General features: G+C 33.0%; 3 protein-coding genes across 4 annotated transcripts in view; 1 reads left to right on the top strand and 2 right to left on the bottom strand.

Moving 5' to 3' along the window:
* The first annotated feature begins 777 nt into the window (after positions 1 to 777).
* Positions 778 to 10,024, top strand: LOC108734156 (protein takeout). The gene is made up of 5 exons (XM_018465584.1): positions 778 to 930; positions 3,902 to 4,142; positions 6,634 to 6,767; positions 9,477 to 9,626; positions 9,833 to 10,024. Exons 1-5 carry the CDS (start codon positions 861 to 863, stop codon positions 9,985 to 9,987), a joined length of 750 nt encoding a protein of 249 aa, XP_018321086.1. The 5' UTR covers positions 778 to 860; the 3' UTR covers positions 9,988 to 10,024.
* Positions 1,516 to 2,630, bottom strand: LOC108734157. The gene is made up of 3 exons (XM_018465585.1): positions 2,523 to 2,630; positions 2,036 to 2,267; positions 1,516 to 1,815 (listed from the first exon to the last, which is right to left on the bottom strand). Exons 1-3 carry the CDS (start codon positions 2,581 to 2,583, stop codon positions 1,542 to 1,544), a joined length of 567 nt encoding a protein of 188 aa, XP_018321087.1. The 5' UTR covers positions 2,584 to 2,630; the 3' UTR covers positions 1,516 to 1,541.
* A 311-nt stretch (positions 10,025 to 10,335) lies between the features above and the next one.
* Positions 10,336 to 11,010, bottom strand: part of LOC108734155 (protein takeout) — an 11,088-nt gene continuing 10,413 nt past the window's right edge. For both annotated transcript variants that reach the window (XM_025978811.1, XM_025978812.1), the window contains exon 6: positions 10,336 to 10,558. In XM_025978811.1, coding sequence (XP_025834596.1) covers positions 10,407 to 10,558 — 152 coding nt within the window. In that variant the 3' untranslated portion in view covers positions 10,336 to 10,406. The remainder of the gene's footprint in view (positions 10,559 to 11,010) is intronic.

Below are 11,010 nucleotides of genomic sequence, written 5' to 3'. Positions count from 1 at the left end.
AAATCAGAGTCGGTTTTGTAACTGTCTGATTGGAAATACATCTTTAAACAATGTTGAACTTTCTTTATATTCTGATGCTGGCAACATACTCAAATTCTGTATGTTTGCATCTCTTTCTGTTACACATTAACAGGTGTGATGGTGCTTCTCTTTCTTTATAGTGCCCGCTGCAATTCCTACTTGACATCTCTTTTCTATATCTGAGACACTCCCTATAACATCTGTCGTGAGTAAAAGTAGGTGTTCTCAAAGCAACCGCTCTAGTTTAGTTATATGCGACAGTTTTATTGCGGGCTATGACAATTTTGAACGTTCCAACTATAGTTGAATGTTTCAAGTTGATTTGAGAACCCTTGCTTTGTATTAGTTTGCCAAACAGGTTTTATTACCTTTTACACACATACATATGTAAATTACGTATGTGAGATATTTTTTTGCTAATTAATTTTGGACCTAAAAAATTTTCTACTTTTTACAAGTTTCGGTTGACCATTCAAAATTCCCAGGTACGCACCTTTTCAGATAGTGGAATAAAACGTTGTTTGTTGATTGTATTCGCCGATTTTTTGCACTCCCATGGTGAATCAGCGACGATAATCTTGTTTCTAGACATTATCTAAGTACGATTGAATAGTTTCAAGAAGATAAGAAAAAATTATTTTTGTTCCCAAGTTCAAGGTAATTGACTATATTTAACAAATATGTAACCATCACCTACTTCGGATCAGCTTCGTTTGCCATTCGTCTTTTAATTGTCTACATTTGTATATAAAAGCCCCCCGATTGAATTAAAATCATTATTTACTGTTTGCCATTATAATTGCTGTTGTTGTTGTTATTGCTGTTGTTAGCTGGTAACCATGAAGCTTGTTGGTACTATTGCGTTTGCATGTGTGTATTTGAATGTTATCGTTAATGCTGGACCAATACGTAAGTTACCCTAATAGGGAATTATTTAAAAAAAATCAATTCTTTTTAAAAAGTCCAGAAAATTCTTCATTGTAGCGTGTCATTCAAAATGGGGTAGTTTCGTACTTAACGTTTCAATATACAGAAAATTTTAAAGGGTGCTGTTATTTTTAAATGATCCTTTTTGATTTAAATAATAAGACTTTGTAACATGTAGTTTGTTTTAATTTTGCTATAAATCATGGCTATCAACAAGTAAAAATCGATTCCATTTAATTAATAAGAGTTTTAATAAGAAAGGCCTTTTTAAAGCGTTATAACAAAAATGTCACGACCAAAATTATTTTCCATTTATACCAACTATAAATTACCTACCTATAAATTAGTAGTTAGAGCATTGGTCAGTAAAGCCAAAGGTACCGGGTTCGATTTCCGGCGAGGCAGTATCAACAGCAACAAATTTTCCTCATTAACATTACTTATTAGTTGGTATTAATGGAAAATAAATTTTCAGATTAATATTTGATATACAAATATGATTGAACCTATTCAATACGTATAATAGGTATAATTGTATCTTGGAAGTCCTTACGGAAAAATGCGGCTTTGAGGGATCATATCTCAAAAAGTTTTTAGATTTTTGATCTACACGTCGATATATATACATATTGTATGGAAATAGAGAATATGATATACGTGGAGTTGTTCACATATTGAAATCCTATCTCGGATTTCTGAAGGAATATAGGATACAAAATAATTGTAAACTTACTTAAATTGCCTTTCATGAAACCACTATCTTTCAATTCAAAGGCAAGCAGTCGCATATCCATATCATAATTTCCCTCGAAATATAAACGTGGAAGTTTTAGATTATACTTGAATATATGTCTGCTCAAGTCAACCCTGAAATGCAAAAATGGGTTTCAAAAAATTGTTCCTTTAACAAATTCAATTGAACTTGAATGACAATTTGCAAAAGCAGATTTCAAAAGTTCATAACATTTTTAAAATCGTGTCAGTTGTTTTCATTCCTTAAATATTAAATGGTATAAAATAAAAATGATCTGATATGTGACTGAAATACTATGTAGCAACTTATTTGTGTTTGAAATGTTATTCTTACATCACATTTTTAATGGTGTAGTCGCTACATCCCCAAACTTTCAGATTCGTAAAATTTAACATTCCATGATTGTCAGTAGTTTGTAAATTTATTTCTCCTAAATCCAATGGTTCCATTGGTGGGACGTGTAACTCCGGAATTCCCTCTTTTAACTTTGGTTTTAAAGTTATTAGGAAATTCTCGATACATCCTGCGATGTTTGGATCATGCCTACATATCCGAAAGTAACTTGCTAAAAAAGAAACATTACTAAATATATTATGTAACAGCTCTATATGTTACGTATAAGTTCTAGGATTAAAATCGGAGATCACGTCTGTGATCTGCGATTCATGGAGAAAAAGGTCACAATTTTGAATAAAGTTACGATTTATACAATCTAAGTTTTATCCACGCATGCAAAAAGGTCAAGAAAAATTATCTAAACAATTTTTTTGATATGTATAGTAGACATCTTATTATCGTAAGCACAAATAGAATTAATAACCTTCTTCTAATTTAAACACATTAATCGTCAATTTCTGGAAAAACATTTTACATAATATCATCTACATAAATTGTGCGTTATTACAAAACAGGGAAGTCGAAACATCCGACATTTGCACTGTTCACACATTTGAAGTACAATAATACAAAATAAACCGAGACTCATTTTTTATAATATTTTTAACTTGCTATAAGGTCCTTATAAAGTATTCTCCTATGTCAATATTTATGGAACATTGTATTCTGTATTTATATATATACAGACTTATTTTTATCTACAAATAATTATACAGACTGTTCCATTTTAAATTACGCATCTGAATATCTCGTCAAGGAGGCACTGATTCAAAATAACCGCAACAAGATTTGTTAAGTTTTAAGGGAGGCGGGTGGGGGGGGGGTGAGGGGAAACCAGTGTCGGGTAGAAGTTTAAGTAACCACTGAATATTTCGCACTCCGCGTTATCAGATAATGTTATTAATGTATAGTATAAAATTTATAGTATTTATGTCTCTCAGTAGAACCGATAATAGCATAGGGAACACATCGAACAATTACAGGGATGTAGCTACAGTTGGTACGTTCAGAATTGGCATAGGCTGCAATAAAACTGTCGCATTTATTTTCTTCTTTAAACCTACTAACTAGACTAGAGTGGTTGCTGACATAGAACAGAGATGTCAGATGAGAATTGCAGCGAGCACTAATAAAGAAAAAGGAATAACACTGCACCAATTAATATGTAACAAAAAGAGACGCAGACAAACAGAATGTTGAGCATTGCACTTTCAAATTCAACATTCTCAAGAAAAAGAACTCCGTTAACTAATATTACAGTAGACACTTGCAAACCTAATTTGGTACAATTTCAAGTAAAGCAAAGTTTGTCTGCTAGCGGAAAAAGAGCTCGAGAAGAAGAGGCATCAATTAAAAAAAAAAAAGAACGGTAAACAAGATCTGAAGTGGTGCACATGGTGCTCANCTTTCAAAGTGGTTTTCTCGATGTATTCCTACATTTATTCAATTTTTATATAAACTACAGTATGCAGTAAAAGGAAATGTTGAAATCACCATTTCCCGCAATTTTCTTCAAAGAATATTATAATCTACAGAAATTAATTACGACTGCAATTATCTATAAAGAATATTGAGAAATAATGTCGGTACAATTAACTATATTTACAGGTAAATATCGTCGCTAACCTTGCAAGACTGCAAGCGGAATTAACTATACATTTTTCCTTTTTTTATCATTTCCATTTAGTAACTTTAAAGTGTGTTAACATGTCTGCGCTTCTATGTCTTCAAGGGCACCAGATGTATTCACTACACTGCACTATAATAATCGTTTAAATGTTCTAAATTTTTATTTATTTACAGCCAAATATATCCATTTATGTAAAAGAAATGATCCCGAAGTTGGAAAGTGCGTTAGGGCATCCATAGAAGTCTTGCGTCCCCATTTGAAATCAGGAATACCTGAACTTGGTGTCCCAACGTTGGAACCTTTCCACATCCCAAAAATAGACATAATAAGAGGCCAGAACAGTAATAATTTCAGAGCAGGTCTTTCAAATATTGATGTGTTTGGTGCCTCTGACTTCCAAATAAAGAAACTCAAGTAAGTAATACATTTTTATACGTAATAATTTGTTTCTAAACCAAATAATTGACAACATAACCCAGGGTATGTCAGGTTATGGCGCGTAAAAGTTTGAGCCGCCCCCTGGGTTTTATGGTCGTATTTATTATACACGTAGCAACGGTCTTTCCCTAGGGGTAGTCAAATTTTCATCTCTACCTAACATTAGTAGCTGTTAATGTAAATTATTGTACATTTATCTTATTTATACTTGGATTATTGATATTCTAGGGTGGGCAAGGAGGGTTCTAGAATGGGCCTGGCTCATCTGCAACCCCCCTCCTTTACTATGCTATTGTTTTTATGATAAAAGGTTTGTTACCCTACTCTAGAATTGATTTTGTTCTGCAATTAGAAAAAATGAAAACTGGCATCACTTTTTATGAAAAAATCGAATAGACTCGGAAATCGCACCTACATTTACACCTGCCTTATTTTTTTGGACAGCATACATTTTCTGCAATAAAAGAAAAACAAACCGTCAATAAGTCGTAATAATAAGACTGCACGTTAAGAATAGTTTTAACTTTACTATTTCCATTGTTGAATAATCTTTGATATCTAAAGCGAAACTTTTAAATTGCTGTACCTGACTAAATGTAATTCATAATCGACAAAATAACTTTTAGAATTATTTCCTTGCATTCTAAAAGTAACTTTTTCCAAGTCCATGCATTTTAATGAGGGATTTATACTCCAATACTACAATGGGTGTAAACCATTTTAATGTCCCATAAATTGTACAAATAATCCTCTGCATTAAAACTGCAATCGATTATAATCAGGCAATAAATATTTATATAAAGTATGAGTATCTAAACTTTCTGGCGATACTGTACACCTAATCAAATCAAAAACACAGGTACATACTACAGACTATCCGGTTATAACTGGAAGGAAGTTGAAAAAATTGGCTATATAATGATAAAAAATCTTTTTAATACTCGATTTGTAACCATTTTTTATTACGTTATTGTGAACCCACTTAGCCAGTATGTTAGCTAGTAAATAAAAGAGAACTTTGCGAAAACCGGGTAAAGGCATCGACATTAGAAGCCTAGATAAGAAGGATTTCAAAACAATGCTACTTATTCAAGTGTAATAACGGGAGTATTCTTTAGCCTCCTTAAACCCCCCCCCTGTAAATGTATAAAAAGGCCGGACAAATTGGTGACGGCTTTCTAGGTCAATAGGAGAACTGATGCTGTCTGATTCGGGTCTAAAACCGTCGTCGGTTGGATTTGCTTCCTAATGTTTCGCTAGTGGCGAACTTCTTCAGAATTCTTTCCATCTCTGATGCTGGATTTAGACACCGCAGAAGGAATTGATTACTAAAGTTTCGCTGGCACGAGTGGCGAACTGTTTCAAAGATCCTTCCATCTCCGATGCTGGATATGGACACCACAGAAGAATGGAAAGACCTCTGAAAAAGCTCGCCACTTGTACTATCATTAGAAAAAGTCGTAAAAATGTAGTCGAGGTTTAAAAAAATAGTCTCTCGCTTGTTACGCCAGGATAGCCTGGCTGACATGAGTGTCAAAAATCAGGGTGGCAATCGCATCAACCCGACCAGCAAGGGGATTCGTCCGTCAAACATCCGACCAGTAATGGAGACTGAATACCCAGGGGCACTACGTAGAAGATCTTCCTGCCTACCCAGCCGTCTGAAGTTGCACTCGTAGTGATACTGGTTACACCCCGCATGCTGGGAAAAAAAAACTTTTGGGTGTTTCATTCCCGCCAGCTAGTAGTGCTGGTGGGCGGGCAGTCCCTCCGGTCTACGCCGGAAGGTAGAGCGGAAGGCCTCGTGGGAATAGGTGGGTGGAGGTTCGGGTGAGAAAGATGAGACGGACGAAATGAAGACAGAAGAGAATGAAAGATTATCTGTGGAATATTACTGCCTCAGTATTTGCCTAACAGATCCAAGGAAACCACAGAAAATCTTGGACCAAGGCAGACGGACCCGGAATCGAACCGGCGTCCTCCCGAATGCTAAGCAATGGTCTAAACCTCTAGGCCATGCCGCTGGGAAGAAGAACTGGCACCTCGACGTATGAACTGTGTATACTTGCTCGAGTACCATGCTTGATAATCTGATAAAAGTTAAAAAGGCCCCATCCACCCCAGGGGGTTCTAGGGAGCCTTGTTCATCTTTTAGGAGAAAATAGTGGCGGTGGGTTTGGTCACCGTGCGCTGATAATAATAAATAATTTTATAAACAATTTAACTTATAAAGCAGAGTAAAGGCCAGTTTCTTATTCCTTCTCTTCTTTTGAATGTAATTGCTTTTACTGGTAGGTAATATACATATTACTCAGAATAAAAACGTCGAATTAACCTTTAAATAAATGTACTTCTAATGTTGCGTTCGAGGCTAATTATTTTTTTTTTATTATTTCATTATACCGAGAATTGTGATGAGTGGGTGTGATGCTAGTAATTAATCTTGTGATACGTAAATGTTTTTTAGAGTTGACGTACCAGAAAGAACGATAAGTGCCGTTGTAGAAATACCAGTTTTAATGCTAATTGCCGATTATGATGTTGATGCACGAATACTAGTAGTCCCTGTTAAAGGCGAAGGAAAAGTTCATGCAAACGCAAGTAAGTAATTTTCCGTCGTACTTAATTTTTAAATTATTGACAAAAATAAAACATCAAAAGCCACAGACCACAAACCGATTACAGTCATTACATTATATATTTTATATAGCGGTTGCGAAACAATAAACCCAGGCATAAGAAATTTCAGAGTGTATACACTAGGAAAAAATAGATTAGATTACTGTTCGCAAATAGTTAACGATGTGGGCTGTTCTAGATTTAGGGAAATGTGAAGTTTAGCTCAGGATAGGAAAGAGTGGAGGTACGTGTCCAACCAGTCTTACTACTGACGGCAAGATGGCAAGATCAGCTATTTCGCATACGGTATATTAATAGATTCATTAGTTTTTAAAACATCGCCAGTGAAAAAAATTTAATTCTTGTAATTGTGATTTTGCGTAACAGATTATAATTTGTAACTAATCGTAAATAGGACCGGTTTTATAAGTATTAGTTAAACTTTTAAGCTTAATATTTCATCAATCAGAATTTATTTGTCAACGAGTTTTTGCTCTCGATCTTAATTTTTATCACTTTCAACAAAATATTTTTATTAAATTTGAACTGCCGGATTTGTGACACCTCAAAAGAATTTGTAATCAAGTACGCGCCCCTTATCATTACTGACTGTCGTCACCCTTACAAGAAATCATGGTTGTCTTATTCGGGTTTATCATTAAATAGAAAACTCAAGTATAAATAAAATTTAACTACTACTAGTTACTAAAAAGTTCCTAATATAGATACGATATTATAACGAACTTACTAGCAAGTACGTATATTTATTTAAACAGATCCTGGATCATTCCCAATTATTTCCGGAATTTTTTTTTCGCATTCTTTTTTGAGCTGTGTGATTTATGAGCTCTGTGTCACAATGTGATGATACCTATATATTAAAACCTTTAAAAAAATTTTAAAATTCCAACACAGTTCCAAACAGTATCACAAACAACGAAACAAATAAACTTCATCTCGTTAGTGATTTCAACACTGCGTTATCAGTTAAAAAATACATACGTGTTAAAACTGAATACTCAATTTAAAATTGTGTCAATTAAAAGCTATGTTATTTATTTAATCTATTATCTCCAACCAACATTTCGCCTTTTTGGTCGAAGGCTTTATCAAGGTAGATTACTAAGTTATTGTATTACATTAGATGGAGACATGAAGAACCTTTTTGNCTTCTAATGTTGCGTCCGAGGCTAATTATTTTTTTTTTATTATTTCATTATACCGAGAATTGTGATGAGTGGGTGTGATGCTAGTAATTAATCTTGTGATACGTAAATGTTTTTTAGAGTTGACGTACCAGAAAGAACGATAAGTGCCGTTGTAGAAATACCAGTTTTAATGCTAATTGCCGATTATGATGTTGATGCACGAATACTAGTAGTCCCTGTTAAAGGCGAAGGAAAAGTTCATGCAAACGCAAGTAAGTAATTTTCCGTCGTACTTAATTTTTAAATTATTGACAAAAATAAAACATCAAAAGCCACAGACCACAAACCGATTACAGTCATTACATTATATATTTTATATAGCGGTTGCGAAAAAATAAACCCAGGCATAAGAAATTTGAAAGTGTATACACTAGGAATAGCCGCTTCATACGTGTGCGCCTTGGCATGACACTCAAAAACCAGCCGGTGTGCATGCGACTTCTTCTGCTGTTGGCGATAGCGCCTTATTATTTTTCAATGGAAAGATCAGCTTTTTCGCATTCGGTATATTAAGTAATAGATTCATTCGTTTTTAAAACATCGCCAGTGAAAAAAATTTAATTCTTATAATTGTGATTTTGCGTAACAGATTATAATTTGTAACTAATCGTAAAAAGGACCGGTTTTATAAGTATTAGTTAAACTGTTAAGCTTAATATTTCATCAATCAGAATTTATTTGTCAACGAGCTTTTGCTCTCGATCTTAATTTTTATCACTTTCAACAAAATATTTTTATTAAATTTGAACTGCCGGATTTGTGACACCTCAAAAGAATTTGTAATCAAGTACGCGCCCCTTATCATTACTGACTGTCGTCACCCTTACAAGAAATCATGGTTGTCTTATTCGGGTTTATCNAATAAGACTTTTTAAGTAATAGATCACATGACATTTTCGCATACCTAGTTCATTTGACGCCTTATAATTCTTTTTCGATTATTAGGGCTATTTTTTCTCAAACTCCGGCTAGCAAAGACAGAGATACAAAGACATAACAAAATGATATGATTGCTAAAAGATGAGTAGAGTCGATAAGGAAAATTGCCATAATAATGACACTATCTTTCCGATGCTCATAAAATTTGCTGCTGTTGGGATCAGGTGTGTATTGACAGCTTCCCTGGTCGATAGTCGAAGGAAATGAAAATCACTCCGTACGAGGTTTAATCGTACTTTTTAAACATGCCCTAAGTCTTCTCAAACAATTCAAGTAGGACATTTTCGAGCACCTACTGTATAGTCCAGACCTCACACCAACTGATTTTCACCTCTTTCGACTATTTGAATGCATGATTAGGTCTTTTCGATGTGATTAAAGGACAAGCATACAAATAAAGCTTATAAGGGGTTTTGTGTATTCTGATTCAACATTGGGGAAGATAGTACAAAGGATGAATATTCAATTTAAGATATATTCTCTTTTTTTTATATATAAAACGAACATTTATATATGAATTAAATAAATATGTTTTAAATTACAGCTGCCATTACCGGAAAAGCTATCGGAAAGTATGAAATTGAAGAAAGAGCTGATGGACGATATATTAAATTTACTACATTGAATGTTAATCTTAATGTAGGAGATTACAATGTTAAACTGGAAAATCTATTCCAAGGGGATCCAACTTTAGGTAAGATTAGTATTTTACACTATAAATGTTATAGACGTAATTCAATCCAAAAAGCGTACAATTAACTGAATTGAATTTCATCAGTGGATTATTTTGGTATAATTGTGTATTATCTACCACACCAGTGCTTTCATTTTTGACATCCAACCAAATAAATAGTTCCGTCTACTATTAAAAAAAAAAATTACAATAATTTTTTGTTGCAGGCCAAGCGGCGAATTCAATTCTGAATGATAACAAAGAGGAACTGATAAAGCATGCCATACCATTTTTAGAAGAAAAGGTATCAGAAATTTTGCTAGACACGGCAAACAACATTGTCAGAAATTTCAAATACGACGAAGTTTTCCCAGAAAAATAATTGTACGTACATGAGACACATTCAAACAAAAAAAAAATAATTTGAAAGGAAAAACAACAAGGTGTGATAAAATGGCTTTATGATTTTCTAATTTTTTGTATTTTTTATAGAATAACTTCCTGTTATTTTTTTGTTTTGTTACATATTTTATTGAGTCTCCTGTTATTATTTTGTTGTGTTACATATTTTATTTAGTTTCCTGTTAATGCACCTAGTTACCTTTTAAAAATAAAACTTTTTAATTAATTCAAAGCATTAAGTTAAATCGTTGATCTTACAAAATACCATCAACTGTTGTGAATAATAAATTTAAAAAGTTGATTTTGTGGGGAATCATATTGTAAATTAAAAAACCATTTAATATAATCACATCTCGATTCTTTTTTCAGTACAAAAATAACAACAATATATGTACATATTTACATTGGAAATAGTTGATCAAAGGTAAACTTGTTAACAATCTTATTGGAAATGTCTAAAAACACTGCTGACAATGACTTTTCTATTACTGGTAAAAGTTCTTTAAGGAATGCATCAAAATTATTGTTTATCGTCAAATTAATTACATCATCTGGAATTAAAAATTTGTTAATTTTTACGAATTATTGTTTTTTTAAAGCAGGTAGCTCACGCATGTCGACAAATTACAGTACAAGTGTCTAATAAATTCTCAAAATTTCGATACAAACACAAAAGAAAATGTTTATTGCATACAAGGATACATCAAAGCTCTTAAAGCTCTCAAAAACACGAATTGTGGTTCTAAAAGTAATGATTTATTTATTTATGATCATTATTATCAGTACAGGTGACAAAGGTTGATTATAGTAACTTCTCCCACAATCTCCAGAAACCAGGACATAAAATTGAATGTAATTAAATGGAAAAATTTTGTTATTTATTAGAGAAAAAAGTAAGTACTATTACATCCAACTAACGGTTTGTAAACAAATTATAAATAGTACATAAAGATACAGTTACTGAAAGTCCTTTTGATTCGATTATTTTGATTATTATATATTT

Source organism: Agrilus planipennis, unplaced genomic scaffold, assembly GCF_000699045.2.
Source record: "Agrilus planipennis isolate EAB-ADULT unplaced genomic scaffold, Apla_2.0 scaffold63, whole genome shotgun sequence".
Classification (NCBI taxonomy): domain Eukaryota; kingdom Metazoa; phylum Arthropoda; class Insecta; order Coleoptera; family Buprestidae; genus Agrilus; species Agrilus planipennis.
This window is presented reverse-complemented; position numbering and strand designations above follow the sequence as displayed.

Bases quoted from the DNA above. Each gene is read 5' to 3' on its own strand.
- LOC108734157 (XM_018465585.1), bottom strand. From the start codon at position 2,583: ATGATATTATGTAAAATGTTTTTCCAGAAATTGACGATTAATGTGTTT. The intron at 2,268-2,522 runs GTTATTAATTCT...TTTCTTTTTTAG, and splicing joins TGTGTTTAAATTAGAAGAAG to CAAGTTACTTTCGGATATGT. The intron at 1,816-2,035 runs GTAAGAATAACA...TTTGCATTTCAG, and splicing joins TACACCATTAAAAATGTGAT to GGTTGACTTGAGCAGACATA.
- LOC108734156 (XM_018465584.1), top strand. From the start codon at position 861: ATGAAGCTTGTTGGTACTATTGCGTTTGCATGTGTGTATTTGAATGTT. The intron at 931-3,901 runs GTAAGTTACCCT...ATTTATTTACAG, and splicing joins CGTTAATGCTGGACCAATAC to CCAAATATATCCATTTATGT. The intron at 4,143-6,633 runs GTAAGTAATACA...AATGTTTTTTAG, and splicing joins TTCCAAATAAAGAAACTCAA to AGTTGACGTACCAGAAAGAA.